Here is a 19,087-nt window from a genome sequence, read left to right on the forward strand (position 1 = left end):
TCCTGCAGCTGGGTGTATACCATGTATCACAAAAAGAGGTTTAAATCTTTGTATGTAGGTATATTTAAAAACCCTTAAAAGGGCTACATCAAAAAACACAAACGTTTTCGGAATAATAATTCCATCGTCAGGTTAAAAAGCAGGTTGACATGCCTGAGCCACCAAAATATTAGGGTACAACCCTTTACAAAAAATTGAAGTTACCAAAAAATGTACATGTTGTTGTTTAAAAGTGAGTAATGTTTAATACTTTATTAGATTTAACTGCATGAAGTATGTCCTTAATATTTTTCCTTACTGTCTTACAAGGTATACACATAGTATTGTATTCTTTGTATATTGCTACTTAATTTCATTTTTCTTCTCTGTTTTAGCGTTATTCAGAGTTTTATCATACCGTTTCCTATGTTTATTTTGTTATTGCAGACACCCCGATAAGGATGATTTTCAATAATTAAGAGCTGTCGATTTCGAAGCACTGTCGAATCTTTAATCGATTGTCCTTTGGTAGTGATCTGAGATTTCTTTTAGATTGTTAATATTTATACCGGTTACTGTTGGTTTTGTAATTTTAATTTTATTCTAGCTAGTTTTAGATCTAGAACAATTTGTGTTCTGATTAGTCTATGGTCGCTGCCTGTTTGAAATTTATTGATTACGCTGACACCTTTTATTTCGTTGAATGAACTCAATGTCGTTCTTAGTGGTTCCATTTGGTGCTACTTAAGGCCATTTTCTATTTTTCTATTCGAGAAAAGTTTGAATATATGTATAAAAATATTTGAAAAGATCTTTTAAACATAACTTTAAGTATAAAATTTATAGCACGGGCCTGATAAATACTTATTCTGGTAGATTTACATTGTGGGCTTTCGTAAGTTACCAAAGATAAAAAAAATACCTAAACCAATTCTGCAGTGAATTGTAGTTTTTTTACTCGTGGACTTATTTCTTATCAATGCTATGATAGCTATGATATCATTTTCATATCATTGCGTCTTGCGTGCATGCGGTAAGTTATCGGTCCAAATATAGTACTGTCAGGCCTTGATATATTTTAAATTAGAACATGTCCTATTTTAATAAAACTTAAATAATCCATAGTAGAGAGCCTTACCTTAAAAATATAATTTTTAGTATCAGAATAAATTTAATGATATTTACTATTATTCTACGGATCTGTAATGTATAATAATTTCTTTCGTACATATCTATTGCTGGATCATGTACCTAGATTATCTGATAAAGGTTGGATTTATTATTTATTCAAAAATGACATAAAAGATAATATTTTATTATAAAAAATATAATTTAACAACAACATCACATTCACTAAAAATATAGAAATAATATTAATCACAAATCATCTATTTAAAAGTCTTTCATGTAAAGAATCTTTCAGTAATTTATAAAATTCCAATTGTGCATTTTCGTTTAAATTTAATATTTGCTGAAACACTAAATCAACGTCTGGTGTTTTTATAAACGAGCTTATATATACATTGACAAAAGCCATCATCAAAAACTGGCAGTCGAATCTGTCCATAATGCCCCCATGGCCTGGGATGAGATCACCGAAATCCTTGACTTTATTGGCTCTTTTGAAACCAGACGCTGCGAATCCTCCGAAAGGAGCTATAATACTAGCAAATATAGACATAAACAAGGAATGCTGAATGAAAGGGTAATAATTTATTGATAAGCCTGTATTTCCTATATAATAGGGAATTGGTTCAAAAACGTAACTTCTAGTACAATTTGTAGAAGCAACAATGTTATCATTAACCTCTATATATTTTATTGGACACACTAAATATTGAAAGTGACAAAAAATCCATGCTAATATACTCCCTAGTATAAAAGTACTAAGACCTCCAAGTACAAAGCCCTCTAGTGTTTTATTGGGGGAAAGACTTATTAAAGGTGTCTTACCAAAAAATTTTCCGAACACATAAGCAAATACGTCATTAAGTATAACTAACCATAAGGGAATAATTAACCAAATCAGACCTTCATACATATTTTGGTAAGTCAAGTACAACTGCAGACTAACCATCATAACAAGGAAATGTGTCCAAAATAATAAACTAAACTGTTGGCGTATAAGTTTCTTTTTTAACATGGTTAAAAACCAAATTATACCAATAAAGTACCAAATAAATGACATGAACCTATGGTATCTAGCAAGAACTTTTAGAAGGTAGTACTTCTTAATAAATACTTGAGTATATTTAGCTAATAATTCTCCAAATAACAGGTAATTAGCTGTAATTACAAAATACCAATTGATTGTCCTAAAAAACGGAACATCGGGAATTTTTTTGATTTGGTAGGCAATTTTGATGATTTCCTGAAAACATTTAAATTGAATAAAAAGTCCGGTGACTGTAATGAAAGGGACTCCGCCGTATACTACAAGACCAAACCCTGCTAACATTGACAACCCAGTGATCGTTCTTTTGAGACCGGTTCCAATCTTTGGTTTTGGTGGAGATTCTTGGACTGATGGACTGGTTTCAACGGGAAGTTTTTCAGTCTCCATGGTTGTCTGGAATAAAAGAAATTTAATTAATAATTAAATTTTATTGCAATAAACAAATATAAAGTTCTTAATTATAAAACTATTTAATTATATTAGTCATTATATCTTAATACATATATATATATATATATATATATATATATATATATATATATATATTGTTATGAAAGGTGTGTGTAGTGAAAGGACAATGGAACCTCGTATAATTATAGATTTAAGAATAAACTTGTAATTGTATTTTGCGGTGGGCATTTTTCGAAAGTAAATAAGAATTAGATTTAGATATAAGATAACAAGAATTTGGAATTTTATTTCTGTTGAAAAAGGCAAAATTGTTAATGGTTTCTGATATTCAGTCAATAGATAGTTTGTAATTAAAATTAAATTTAGAGTATAGGAGTTTGTTGGGAAAGATAATTGCCCACAAAAGTTATTTATTAATATTCATCGTATTGCTTATTGAAAATAAATAATAATTTGTGTGCATATTTATGTTGTTTTAATGTTAGTTCCGTTTCCTGGTCTATCCCGATTATGAGCAACTAGGAGATACTGAACCCACTAGAAGAGATATATAAAGTAAACTGATTAAAGTAAAATTAAGAAGGCACCCTGAGAATTTTTAATAGTAATTGATTTGTATGACTCTGCATAAATTAGTGAATTAATTAATTAAATAATTGGATTAATTAAATTAGTGTTAATTAATAATAAAACATTATAAAGCAGATCACAACAATATATATATATATATATATATATATATATATATATATATATATATATATATATATATATATATTGTTATGATGTGTTTTTTGTTTGAATGATGAGCAATGAGTATTTTTAATAATATAGGGTTTTTATCGCGGTTCTCAAAGAATTAGCTTGTAAGTACTTTTTAAATTATCTTTATTATAACTATTATGAAACACACATATATATCTAACCTAGTCAATGTAAATTTAAAATAAACTATCTTTAAACTGATATTCTTATAAAACTAATTAAATTCTATAGACAATCTAAAATTTAAACAAACTATCTTCAAAATTGAAATTGTTATGACACTAACTAAATTATATTAACAAAATTTTGTACCTTTCTTTCACTGAATGCCTAAATGAACTATTTTCCACTAAGTATATAGATTCTAATCACCACTGAATGTCTTCGTACTTCAGTTATCCTTGTTTTTTGTGAAATTACTTTTTTCAATTATCAGCTTCTACCAATTTAAGATATATTTTTCTTCACCAGCATTTATATACCACCAACCAAACCAGCAAACAGCATTTATATTTATTCTTCTTTTCAATATACCAATATCCAAATTATTATAAGTTGATTTATACTAATCTCCAACCACAATATAATTTAATTTCTTCCAATATACTTTTATAATCTTCAATAATTATTTGTGTATAATTATAAATGTGCATTAATTATATGCATAATTTTTAATCTTCATTTAACTCACTATATTAAACAATTTGACTATTTGTACCTGATTCTCTGACTCCAAATAATCTTTAATATTTCTTACTCAACTTTTCTGACTGACTTCTTGAAAATTCTGAACAATTTACTTCACTAAATGTGTCTAATAACTTTCATAATAAACTGGCCTGACTTCTGACTCAAAACTTCCAAAAACTTCTGAACAATTGACTTCACTAAGTAAATGTATCTATCTTCTAACTAACTTTCATGATAAAACTGCTAAAAACTGCCATCTTGAATCCAAATCACGGGTATTTATATGTTTTGGATTTCTAGAACCATCTCGTAAGATATCATGTTCCAATTTGTTCTATCAAATACTTGTCTGAATTTTCTGGAACAAACCATTTCGCAAACATGGCCATCTCCGGAGATCCAGAGAATTCCATTCTTTTCTATTAATAATTTTGTTTACATTTAGGCTTTTCAGATCAGAATATATAATTAAATTAGTAACTAACACTCTAATTTAATAAAATACACATTTCAAACAATATATTATTATAATAACCCCACTTATATTCGTATTATGATTCTTAATTTGACACTTGGAGTATGTATAGTTGGTTGCCTAGGCACATGGCTCACTTAAATCTATTTACAACATTAAAATTACTAAATACAACTTTTTACAATAATTATTATATGCTAATTTATTAAAAATGCCCTCACATAAATATATTTTTATTAAATTCTCTAGTATATAACTTATTTAAAACAACCAAATATCTAATATTATGTAGTATATAACTTATAAATTATTTTCTATAAACCCTAATCGTCACAATACCCCAAAAATAATATTTAAAATAAATAATTTACTTGTTATTTTTTTAAATATTAATTTTCTCATACCTTATTAAATTTAATAAATTAATAATTCAATTTTTTTTTTATTATTTAAAGTGTGTTAAATACATCCCTGTTCGCTGTCTATGTCAAAGCAGAGAACAACGGAGCACAGTTCGGCTATTCTATGGTCAAACTGTCATGTCAAATGGAGAGAATAAAATATAACCTTAATTAAAAATATAATGGATATTGTGTTCTGTTTATTTATAGACAAAATCTAGGAATTATTTCCATTCAAAATAACTTCATCAATATAAATTGGTAAGTTTTTCCACTTTATTATATTAGAAAGACATTTTTATAGCAATTATAGTATCAATTTTGTGTCTAACCCCAAATTATGATTTTTAGGGTAGCAACAATTTCCACATGTACAAAATTCAACAAGTATGATGTCAAATTTATTCACAACAATGAAATCTACCATCTATTTAACAAATCAAGTCTATTGAATAAAATGGATATATCAGTAAGCTGTTAGTATTTTTATAATTAGTGTTAAGTTTATAATATATTACTTCTTTTTGAAAAATTGTACATTTTTCTTGATTTATTTTAAGTCCAACTTTATCTAATCTGTTTATTATAATTTTTAGGTGTTTCTCATGATCTTCAGCCGTTTTAGAAACAATTAATATATCACCAATGTAGTGAATTACAAAATGTTCATATTGATCCAAAATATCATGAAGACATCTACATAGAACACTGCAAGATGATTGAAGTCCAACTGGTACTACTTTGAATTGATATACTACTCCATCTATCTGAAATCCTGTATACTGTCTACTTTTTCTTTCTAGAGGTATTAACCAGAAACTATGCTGTAAATCAATTTTAGTGAAAAATGACATTCCTGTAATTCTTCCTAATATTCCATCTATACTCATTGGTGCTTCAAATTGCTTTTCAGTAATCTTGTTAATATTCCTTGCATCCAAACATAACCTGATTTCACCTGATCTTTTTCGTACTACTACTATGGGGTTAATAAAACGTGTATCTGCCTTCTCAATGATTCCATCTTCTAACATATTATTAATTGTTTTGTTTACTTCTTCTCTGTATTTATATGGTATTGGGTATGATTTTGTTTTAAAATCTTTTTCTTCTTTAACTTTTATACTATGGATATAATTTTGTGCAATTCTATTTTCTTTATTGACAAGTCCCTTGTGTTGCTGCAATATGGAAATGACTATTGATTTATATTCTTCAGGGCAATTTAAAACTTTCATTATATCTTCTTCTTTACAAATAAAATTATTCTTCATTATGTACTCATTATTCCTTGCTTCCAATTTTACGCACTCCGCCTCGTAGGCATCCATCTGCTTAAAATTTCCATTCCTTAAATATTCACTACAATAATTATTCTTTACATTCTTCTGGGACATTTCCCTATCATCAAAATACATTTCTTCTTCATAAACATCATTATTTTCTTTTAATAATATCCTATCAACTCTTATTCCTTCTTCTACCTCATCTTTCTGCATAAATTTAATTATTTGCCCTTCCAAAGTTACCATTTTTTCTTCAAAATCTATCTTTACTTTCTTCTTTTCCAATTCATCATTTCCCATTAATATATCAACACATAAATCCTTGACAATAAATCCTTGCATATTAATTTCTTTATTAATTTTAAAATTGGCTAGTTTATCAATTTCACCCAACTTCTTATTATTTGCACCAATAATTTTAATTTTTGGAATCTTTATTATATCTGATAGTTTTAATGTATTAAAAATAAAATTCTCCGAGACTAAAGTACTTTCTGAACCAGTATCTATCATAATCTTAATCATTTTATTTTTGGCCAAAGCATTTATATAAATTAAATTAATAGATTCAATAATTTTCTCTTCATCTAAAGAAATAAATTCAGAAGGTTTTTCATAATAGCAATGGCCTAACTTGTAATTCAGAAAGTTTACTGCACAAAATTTTGATTATTAGAATTGTCAGATTGTATCTGACCACTTGGATCTGATGTCCTATGTCTTTCCCTACTATGACTTCTACTCACATTTTCCTGCCTTGTACTATTTTGTTCCCTGTCTTCGCAGCTTCTATTCCTTCGAACACAATTTACCTGTCTGTTATAGTTAGGTCGCTCTGTATTTCTTCTATTATTAAAATCTTGTCTATTATTATTAGTACTGTTATTAAAATGTTGTCTATTATAATTACTGTTATTATTATTAAAATTTTGTAAATTATTACCATATCTATTATATGATTGCCTATATTGTTGATTATCATTTTTATTATATTGAAAGTTATTATTGTTTTTTCTGTTGTTATTATTACTTGTCATATTGCCTCTTTGTATTCTTTGAATAAAATTAATAAAACTATCAATTGTTTGAATATTTTGTACAGTTACGGTTTGCACAACATCAGCATCAAAATGTCTAGATACATTTAAGACTGTTTCATCCTCTCTAAGTGGTGGTTCTAAATATTTTGCAACTGTTATCAATTTCAATGCATAATCTACCATATTTGATTTTAAATTTTGATTATACTTTCCAAAATATAGAATTTCTCTAAACTTGGCTTGCTCTAATTCACCCCAATAATAATTTAAAAATTTATTTTCAAATGTTTGAAAATTATCTAAATCATTCTCAATACTAGCAAACCAAGTTGCTGCATTGTCATTTAATGTCACTCTAATATAATCTTTAATATCATTAATATTATTCACAAATCTTAATTTATGTTTTAAACTATTTATGTATACTCTAGGATGCAAATTTTTTATATTACCAGAGAATTTAATCCCAGTCTCATTTGTTAAATTTAAGTAAGGTCTCCCTATGTCTCTCATTTGTGAAATATCATCTATTCTCTATTCCACATTTCTTATTTGATTACAATTTATTTGGATATTTTGTTGTATATCTTCTAATTTTTCTTCTGTGTTTCTCCTGTCTTCGTTAATTTTTACTTCTAAGTTACATTTCTGTAACTCTATTTTCTGTTCTATATCTATCTTATTATCTTGAATAATCCTCTTTACTTCTGTCCTCTCATTGTCTATCCTTTTCTTGTAGTCATTCCGTATACTTTTTATTTCATTTGCTACTTTTTTCTCTGCAGCTTCAAGTTTTTTATCCATTTGTTTTACAATTTTATTATTATTATCTTCTATTTTCTTTTCTAATTTTCTATAATTCTCTTCCAATTTCTGTTCCATTTTTTTCATGTCTTCTTTGACTTCTTTTGAATTCTCTTCCAATTTTTTTATGTCTTCTTTGATTTCTTTTGAATTCTCTTCCATTTTCTGTTCCATTTTTTTCATGTCTTCTTTGACTTCTTGTGAATTCTGTTCCATTTTGTGTTCTATTTTTTTCGTATTCTCTTCCATTGTCTTGTTCATCTGCATCAATAATGACATCAAAGCTGCCATATTGACATTTTCCTCTCTTTCTGGATTCATTTCTGCAGTATCTTGTGGAGCTTGAACTAAACTCTCCTCTTGTATAGGTTGTGTTTCTACTTCCACATCTTCTTCATTCTTTTTGCTTCTTGTACCTTTCTTTCCTTGAGACATTTTGAGACTTTACTTGTTCAAATATAATTAAAAATAAAATCTATAATTTTTTCTTTCTACTGATAATTAATTTAATTATATGAGAGCACTTATCTTCCCAAACTAATTCTTTTAAATAGAGAGCCACTGCGTTGGGTGCCAAATTGTTATGATGTGTTTTTTGTTTGAATGATGAGCAATGAGTATTTTTAATAATATAGGGTTTTTATCGCGGTTCTCAAAGAATTAGCTTGTAAGTACTTTTTAAATTATCTTTATTATAACTATTATGAAACACACATATATATCTAACCTAGTCAATGTAAATTTAAAATAAACTATCTTTAAACTGATATTCTTATAAAACTAATTAAATTCTATAGACAATCTAAAATTTAAACAAACTATCTTCAAAATTGAAATTGTTATGACACTAACTAAATTATATTAACAAAATTTTGTACCTTTCTTTCACTGAATGCCTAAATGAACTATTTTCCACTAAGTATATAGATTCTAATCACCACTGAATGTCTTCGTACTTCAGTTATCCTTGTTTTTTGTGAAATTACTTTTTTCAATTATCAGCTTCTACCAATTTAAGATATATTTTTCTTCACCAGCATTTATATACCACCAACCAAACCAGCAAACAGCATTTATATTTATTCTTCTTTTCAATATACCAATATCCAAATTATTATAAGTTGATTTATACTAATCTCCAACCACAATATAATTTAATTTCTTCCAATATACTTTTATAATCTTCAATAATTATTTGTGTATAATTATAAATGTGCATTAATTATATGCATAATTTTTAATCTTCATTTAACTCACTATATTAAACAATTTGACTATTTGTACCTGATTCTCTGACTCCAAATAATCTTTAATATTTCTTACTCAACTTTTCTGACTGACTTCTTGAAAATTCTGAACAATTTACTTCACTAAATGTGTCTAATAACTTTCATAATAAACTGGCCTGACTTCTGACTCAAAACTTCCAAAAACTTCTGAACAATTGACTTCACTAAGTAAATGTATCTATCTTCTAACTAACTTTCATGATAAAACTGCTAAAAACTGCCATCTTGAATCCAAATCACGGGTATTTATATGTTTTGGATTTCTAGAACCATCTCGTAAGATATCATGTTCCAATTTGTTCTATCAAATACTTGTCTGAATTTTCTGGAACAAACCATTTCGCAAACATGGCCATCTCCGGAGATCCAGAGAATTCCATTCTTTTCTATTAATAATTTTGTTTACATTTAGGCTTTTCAGATCAGAATATATAATTAAATTAGTAACTAACACTCTAATTTAATAAAATACACATTTCAAACAATATATTATTATAATAACCCCACTTATATTCGTATTATGATTCTTAATTTGACACTTGGAGTATGTATAGTTGGTTGCCTAGGCACATGGCTCACTTAAATCTATTTACAACATTAAAATTACTAAATACAACTTTTTACAATAATTATTATATGCTAATTTATTAAAAATGCCCTCACATAAATATATTTTTATTAAATTCTCTAGTATATAACTTATTTAAAACAACCAAATATCTAATATTATGTAGTATATAACTTATAAATTATTTTCTATAAACCCTAATCGTCACAATATATATATATATATATATATATATAAGATGGAAGGCAACCGTATATACATATTTCTGACTATTGGTCGTCTTCAGTACGGTGCAGCCAAGTTAGAAAAGGAGCATATTAACTTGAGAAAGGATCAATGCAGGAGATAAAAGTCATAAGATTGAAAAGAAAAAAAGAAATTTCGAGAAACTGGTACGGTTGAAAATGCACGCAAATGAGGTCGTCCCTCTGTAAATTATGTTACAACATTAGATGTTCTACTTGCTTTTGAAGAAGATGCGCACACTTCTGTTCGTAAGGTTAGTAGTGATCTCGATGTTTGCAAAACAACGGTACACAAAGTACGTAACAGTAAAGTAAGTAAAATGCACAGTTGGACAGGAATTAAACGAGGATGATCTTGATCAAAGAATACAATTTTGCGAAATAATGATGGATAATAACCACTGAAACCCTTTCTTGGTTCAAAATATTATTTTTTCTGATGATGCTACATTCAAATGAAATGGCGAGGTCAACCGTCAGAATTGTAGATACTGGGCAAAAGAAAACTCCAACTGGATGCGGAAACATCATACACAATACCCGCAAGAGGTAAACGTATGGGCTGGCATTGTAAGAAATAAAATCATTGGACACCACTATTTTGAAGGTAATTTAAACGGGCCAGCATACCTTCAGTTTTTAAGGGTATCTCGTACCTACTTTAGTTAATTTATTCCCAGTACAAATAATCTTGGAGGTTTTGATTAAAGTTTATGGTTTCAACAGGATGGTGCGCCTCCGCATTACGCTTTAGATGTTCGAAGGTACCTAAACGAAATATTTCCGAACACTTGGATTGGAAGACGTGGACATATTGAATGGCCAGAGAGGTCGCCAGACCTCAATCCTTTGGATTATTTATGTGGGGTCATTTAAAGAATGTTGTTTATAAAACGAAACCTGCAAATATTCGAGACTTAAAAACAAGAATTCGTAAGGAAATAAACAATATTTCTCAAGAATCCATAAACAAGGTCTACAAGAATTTGTACAACGTTTGGGTTACTCTCAAATACAAAAAGGGCTACAATTCGAACATTTACGATTAAGTAATGCATTAATTACTGAACTTTCAAGTTATTTATTATAATTTATTCATAATTGACTAATATTATAAATCAATAAAAATTAATTTTCGAAGCGCATATCTTTTAAATTATATCCGTTAGACCCCCAGTATTATACTTTTTTGGAATCAGCTCATTTTTATCGATCTCAAAATGTCCTAAAATACAGGGTGTTACATTTAAAAAAAGAGCCGTTGACGTCATCACTGTAATGTGTATCACCTTGTATAATGAAATTTTATTGTAAAATGTAGAAAATTTAATTTTAAAATCTATGTGTTTTAAATTTTTTTTAAAAAGGCTTTTCATTTAGGAAATATCGAATTTTTTCCATACTTTACGGACACACTGTATAATAACATAATAATATAACTGACCGAAAACTTACCGAAATATTATGTATAATGTATCTGAATTAAATTAATTACATTTTTAAGACCCAAATGCAATTGTAGATCTTGTAAAACTACAAAATTGATATTTTCAAAATACAAAACTATATTTTTAAACATCCTTTTTAAATGTCTTTATTTTTTGTTTGTCTTTTACCTTACGATTTGATAGTGACGGCATTGAACAAAGTTCAGCGTTCTAGGCAATTATATTGTTGTCGTTATAAACATTAAATTTGTAAATTCGAATTAATAATCATCTTCACCCACGACTCATATTAGCAACGGATGTTTTTATGAAGTTGTTCTGGTATAAAGATAGAAATAGGCTAGTACTACTGCCCGAAAGTATTGTGTTTCAAAATTATAGTATCAAAAAACAGTGATTCTGGATAAATGATTACTATCGGCAAAAGAAAATTTAAATTTTAAAAAAATCATCGTTATCATCATTTCTGGCTATGAAGCCGAATATTTCGCCATTTGAGTTTTACTAACTTCTCCACGATCTCCATGATCTTAATTATCCATCTTAATTCGGTGTTTCTAATTTTGCGTCTTGAAACACTCTTAGCATATTTCTTTCGTTCCATTGCTCGTTGTGTTGTTTCTAGGTTTTTAAAATAGGTACTTCGTGTTAAGGAAAATGGTCTTTAATACATAGCTAATCACTGGTAATATAGAAGTCCTCAAAACTTCCACAAAATTTATTATTCGTCGGTCAAGTTTTGAAAACAAAGTTTTCAGTGTTTTATTGTTATATAAGATGAATTTCCATCAAGTAACGGTCGAATCAAACACTTATACAAGTCCTTCTCCCAAGAATAGAGCAAATTTTTCATTATTTACCATATTACAATATATAAAATAAACAAATAAAACAAATTCACTTACCTAAACAGCCCATACGAATAATAGGTACCAGAATAACAAACAAACTGGTTAGGAAAACCGCAAATCTACAGATGCAATGTTAAATTCGATATTGCAAAAGTTAAATGTGTTGGATGAACGAATAAAAAACCTCGACAACGCAGTCAGGGTACGATACTTAAAACTCAGAAAGGTCTAAGCAACTTAGAATAATAGAGGAAAATGCACAGTCGTTCTTGACATAGAAAAAATTTGTGTGTGTCTCATAGCTGAATCGCATTTCACTAAGGAGACATACATTCGATTCAATTGATATTTAGTATATCATAAAATCCTCCCAGAAAATTCGGCCAAAGAAGGCAGCGCAATAATAATAAAACGATGAATAAGTCATTATCAATGAATAGGTTGGCAGATAAACGAAATACAATCTGCAGCTGTATACATTAAACTAAAAACTGTTATATGACAGTAGCGGCAGTATACTGTCCATCAAAATATATAATATTAAAGTAGAATTATTGTACAAAGAATTCTTGTGCTCCATAGGTAATAGATTTGTGCTAGGTAGAGACTATAATGCGACAAATATGGAATGAGAACAAAATAAGAGACTTGATTGACTTTTTCATATAGAAAAATATAGCATCAAGCTTTTTAAAAAAAAAGAGACATGGTAAAAAAATATGAATTCAGATTGTTGTCCTATCTTTCTAACAATCAGTGAAGAAGTGATACAAAAGGAGCTATCTCCTAGGCTAGAAAACAAAAGAAAATAGATCCAAGCAACATGCAACAATACACTAACCATCTTAACTCGAATAGAAGGCAAAAAATACCCAATAGAAATCAAAGAAGAATCAAAGAACCCAATAAAAGCTAAGACGAAGGTGGCCACAAATCAAATATCCTCACCATAAAACAACTACACAATGCAATGCAAAAACTCAAAAGAGAAAAACAAAAAAATACAAATGAATCAATTAAACATTATCTTAGAACATTGACGTATGACAAAAGCACTGACTATTCATTATAGAAGGCTACTTATAAACTAAAATTAATTTCGCACAACCTTCTAATAAGATATGTAAAACGCAAAATGAAGTTTTATTATACAGACCTATATATCTATTGTCTATACTACTATCGAAACTATTTGAACAACTATTGCTAAAAAGATTAAAATCAATTAAAGACGAAATATTCCTTATACCACCTCCTTAGTTTGGTTATAGGAAAAGTCACTTGACCTTAGATCAAATACATAGAATACAAGTAATTTAATATAAAGAGCAATGGAAGGAAAGAAAGTTTGTTCAGACGTCTTTCTGAAAGCTCTTTAAACTTCCATCAAGTATGGCATAAGGGCCTCATTTACAAACTAAAAAGAGTACTTCCAAAATCATACTACCAATTATTGGAATCATACATTTTACACAGATTCTTCAGTCAACCAGTAGGAGGCCTATTCTAGGCTGAAAGAAAACAAAGCGGGGGCACCGCAAGGTAGCGTACTCAGACCGCTACTCTACCTATTATACACTAATGATAATCTAGATCTTGAATAAGATTTGACAGTTTGCTGATAAAGCTATCCTATCAGTTGGAGAAGACCATGAAGAAACTGCACGAAAACTGCAGATCTCAGTGAATAAAATCAATCATTGGACAAAAAATTGAAAAATTTAAATTAATGCAATAATATATTTGCATGCATAAATTTAGAAAGATGAACTGGATGATTAGAAGAAATTCTAAACTATCCATTGATAACAAACTACTGATTTAAAATCAAATACTAAGACCAGCATAGACATATAGTATAAAGCACTTGAGATGCGCTGATGCTCCATGGTACGTAAAAAACAGCTGCAACCACCGAGATCTGAAGATGGAGATAGTAGAACAAAGAAATGCCAAATGTGCAAGCAGACATAAACAATGTCTACAACATGTTATTATCGAGGCCTTTCAACTCCTCTACAACATAGATATAGAACAAAGGCTCAAGAGAACAAAAGCCTTTAAATTAGTGAGTAAACATTGTGAGTAAGTCTAATTTATTATTTCTTTTACCTTTTAAACATAGTTGGTATAAAAGCAAATCATTGTTAGTCCACCTTAATATACCTGTGAAAAGTACAAATTCAACAACTATTGCTCAAAAATGTCGAGACACAAAAAGACCTTTTATTTGCATTTATATACATGAGAAAGCTTTCTACAAAGTTAAACAGGTAATCTCTAAAGCATAAAGAACAAAAATGATATTAACATAGTAAGAAATCTCTATTGGAGCCAACAGGCTGTGGTAACAATAGATGAGAATAGCACGGACGCGCAACAGATAAGTAGAAGAGTGAGACAAGGCTGTGGTGGTGTTCTTTCACCATTGCTATTAAATATATAAAATAAAAAGAGTTACTGACACAACTTATTTACTTGAAATCTGTCCAGAAGGGATCAAGATAAATGGTGAACACATAAATAACATTCACTGTGCCACTGATACAGTCATTATCGCTGAAAGTGAGACAGACCTGCAGATGCTACTGAACACAATTTGTGATACTGAGGAACAATTTGGTTTAACAATATACATAAAGAATACAAAAACCATGGTTATCAGTAAGAGGGGTAAGGTCATAACAAGAATCCAGATAAAAAATGATGATATTGAACGAAAGCGGACGAAATGAAATACTTAGGAGTCTGGATTACTGACGATCTAAATCCGAAATTGGAAATTCGATCAAGAATAGAGCAACTAAGAGCAGCCTTTTTAAAGATGAGGAAATTTCTGAGTAAAATCTAAATTCTAAATCAAAGACTAAATCTGAACATCCGATATCGGATGGTAAAATGTTATATTCACTCTATTCTTCTTTATGGTTGTTTTGAGATGTGGTTTTTAAGGAGAATTTTAAAAATATCATGGACCTATCATGTTACGAATGAAATGGTGTTACACAGTATGGGAAGAGACGAAGAACTTTTGACCACCATTAAATAAAGAAATACAGCATATTTGGGGATATTACTTAGAAATGATAAGTACGAGTTGCTGCAGCTGATTATAAACGGTCTTGAATGAAATCGGTGATCTTATTCTCCATATGATAAGCCACCGATTTAACTCTCGCGGACTTCTTCATATGGGGTTATTTAAAAAGTAAGATTTATAATATCATTCCAGCTTCATTGGAAGATACCGAAATGTGCATAAATGTAATGTAGTAACACCTCATATCTGGACAAAACAAAAACATACATCGATTGTTACAACGGGAACGACAATAAACGAAAAGAGGCTCAAATTACATCTATTGCAGGAAGAATCAATAAAAGATTTATACAAAAGAAGACTAGACCAAAAACTAGAAGAATTCAGATATGACACGTTAGATGAAATGCATGAACACATAAAAACCAGCCTGATTTCAGCGGCCTTAGAAGCTCTTGGAGAAGACGACCAAAGGAACACCCATCAGAATATCAAATTAAGGGAAGACACATTGAAATGCATAAAAGAAAAGAAAAAACTACACATAAAATACCTAAACACCAAAAAACAGGAAGACTTAGACCTATATAGAGCGAAAAACAGAGAGGTAAAGAAAAGAGTAACAAATGAAAAGAACGAACGATGGGAACAAGCATGCACAGAGATAGAACGACATATCGGAGGAACGAGAAATTAAGAATCATGGCGAATATTAAAAGCACTTCAACGAAATAAGACAGAGAAAACCCAGATCGGCAAAATTAGTGAAAACGAGTGGCAAGAATACTACGTAGAACTACTTACAGAAAACCGTCCCCAATTTCAGGAAGAGAATATAGAACATGCAGGAAATGGGGCATGCGACCAGATAGAAATAAGCCTGGCAGAAGTTAAGAGAGCAATCAAGACATTGAAGAACAAAAAAGCCAAAGGACCCGGAGGAATACCAAACGAACTAATTAAAAACGGAACGGAAAAGTTATTCCGCATGCTACATAGAATGTTCGAAAGAGGACTAAATGGAGAAGAAATACCTGCGGAATGGACACAAGCATACATCACATCCATACATAAGAAAGGAAACAGGAAAAAATGTGAAAACTATAGAGGAATTAGTATAATATCGTCGGTAGGTAGACTTTACGGGAAAATTATTAAGGTAAAACTAGAAACTGAAATAATAGGAAAAATTGGAGAAGACCAAGCAGGGCTCACAGTAGGAAAATCATGCCTAGATCATACGTACACATTAGAACAACTGATAGAGAAGAAAATGGCAAAAGGTAGACCGGTCCATCTGGCCTTTGTTGATCTAAAGAAAGCATATGACTCAATACCTAGAGTCAAATTATGGGAAGCAATGAATGATCTCGGAATCCGACAAACACTAATAAAAGCAGTTAAAGCACTATACAAAGAAAACAAAGTAGCTATTAAATGTGGAAATAAAGCCTACAATCCATTTAAGACGACAAAAGGACTTCTACAAGTCTGTGCTACGTCCCCTACTCTGTTTAAAATATTCTTGGAAAAGACACTCAAACCATGGAGGAGAAAGTGCGAAGGAATGGGCATACCAGTAAGAGACGAATACCTATACACCTTAAGTTTTGCCGACGATCAAGTAGTCATCGCACAAGATGAAGAAGATCTCAGCTTTATGCTCAGAAAACTAGAAGAAGAATATAAAAACAACGGAATGGAAATAAACTTAGAGAAAACCGAATACCTAACAACAGAAAACAAGAATATGAGAAACCTAGAGATAGACGAGGGAAGACAAATAAATGGAACAGATAAATTCAAGTATTTAGGAACCATAATATCGAACCAGGGAACAACAGAAGAAGATATAAACAACAGACTGAGACAAACAAGAAACTGTATAAGACAACTAAACTCAGTGTTGTGGGATAAGAACATTACGATAAAGACAAAAAAGAGAATATATAATACCCTGACAAGAAGTATCCTGACATATGGGTCCGAAAACTGGACGATAAACAAGAGAAATAAAGGTAGAATAAGAGCAGTAGAAATGGAGTTCCTGAGGAGAAGCTGCAGACTTACACAAAAAGACAGAATTGAAAACGCAGAGATTAAGCGGAGAATGGGAGTGCAATCAGACATAATCGACTATATAGAGGAGAAGAGACTATCCTGGTACGGCCACGTCAGAAGAGCGGACAGAGGACGCTGGATAAACAAAATCACAGAATGGAGCCCGATTGGAAGAAAAAAGAGAGGAAGACTCCGAAGGTCATTCAGAGATGAAATCGACGAGGCTATGGAGAAAAGAACCCTGCGAGATGGAGACTGGAATGACAGGGAAAATTGGAGAAAACGGTTGAGTGAAGGAAGACAGTGAAAACTGTGGAAATCCTTAGTAGTAGTAGTAGTAACACCTCGAATGCACCAAAATGTTCTTCATAATTTCAAACAGCGACTTTATAATTATATGGACGTTAATGAAGATCATTTTGAACATTTAAATAAATAGTTATAGCTGATGAGTAACCTGTTTAAAATTTTGAATTTATTAATATAAAATTTAGTTCATTTTATTTACGTTACATTTAATAAAGTTTCCTATTAATGTTACAAATTTCGTTTTAATGTAGTTTTGACATGACCGGAAATTAACACTAGCAAAACATAGACGTTACGTTTAGTTTTTAAGAGGTATAACACTTTCAATAAATAGAACCTTTTTCACAAGAAGCGTTAATATAAAAAAATATAGATGTTTAAATTTTCCACCAAAATATTTATCTAACAATATGCCACACATGGTATATTCCCTATTTTAAATTTAAGGGTTGGTAAACTGGAAGGGAGGGGGTTGACAATTGATGGACATCTATATAGTTGAAAGATGACCTCTTTAGAATAAAAATCGACCTGTTCTAGCATTTTTACTAAATCCTATGAATGTTGCCAGCTATGGTGGACTCTTTTTAGTAAACCCTGTATACGAGCTATTGAAACCGTTTTCCGAACAAGCAATTGGATAAAATCAATTTCTGCAGATCCAAAATGACCATAAACCAGATTGTTGCCCGAAGGCAGATTCTAAAAAAGATTGGCGGACATAATATGATACACATCACACAAACATTAACTTTGGAGGTGCCTATGAATATTAATAGAAAATTCATAATCCAAAAATTAATTTAAGTAATTCAATATACCCGATATAAAGAGCAGCTGAGAGCAAGGACCTTGAAATTAACGATAGCAAAACAAAATATAGAGTAAGTACCTTTAAAATCTCAGGAATTTACATGTCTATGTTCGTGTGTCTCTTTAGACAACAAAATTAGTACAAAAGTTAAGAGTGGCGGAACTACTTCACCTCATAAATTTGTGTAGAATTGCAATCCTCTTCTCTTTTCCATTCTTTGTAAACAATTTTTTCAGTCATCTGTTAACTTAATAAGGTCACTTTGAATCCTAGTGGAAGCACTAAAAAATATAGTAATAATGCTAACTGCATGCTTCAGGCAAAAACTGTTTATTTTTAACACCAGACAATAACAACTAGATTCATTCTAAACGTAGAGAATGTGAATATCTATGCATATCTTAACCTACGACATTGAAACACTTCGACAGGACC

At 29.9% G+C, this 19,087-nt stretch overlaps 1 protein-coding gene across 4 annotated transcripts in view; it reads right to left on the bottom strand.

Moving 5' to 3' along the window:
- Window positions 1-1,278: 1,278 nt before the first annotated feature.
- LOC140433288 (phosphatidate cytidylyltransferase, photoreceptor-specific-like) overlaps window positions 1,279-19,087 on the bottom strand; it is a 65,477-nt gene continuing 47,668 nt past the window's right edge. For 2 of the 4 annotated variants that reach the window (XM_072521319.1, XM_072521318.1), the window contains exon 2: window positions 1,279-2,548. In XM_072521319.1, the coding sequence (XP_072377420.1) occupies window positions 1,364-2,542 (1,179 nt within the window). In that variant the 5' untranslated portion in view covers window positions 2,543-2,548 and the 3' untranslated portion in view covers window positions 1,279-1,363. Of the gene's footprint in view, window positions 2,549-18,730; window positions 19,068-19,087 lie in introns of those variants that run through there. The other 2 variants (XM_072521317.1, XM_072521320.1) reach the window with 2 other exon arrangements.

The sequence above is a fragment of the Diabrotica undecimpunctata genome, chromosome 2 (assembly GCF_040954645.1).
Source record: "Diabrotica undecimpunctata isolate CICGRU chromosome 2, icDiaUnde3, whole genome shotgun sequence".
NCBI classification, from domain to species: Eukaryota; Metazoa; Arthropoda; class Insecta; order Coleoptera; family Chrysomelidae; genus Diabrotica; species Diabrotica undecimpunctata.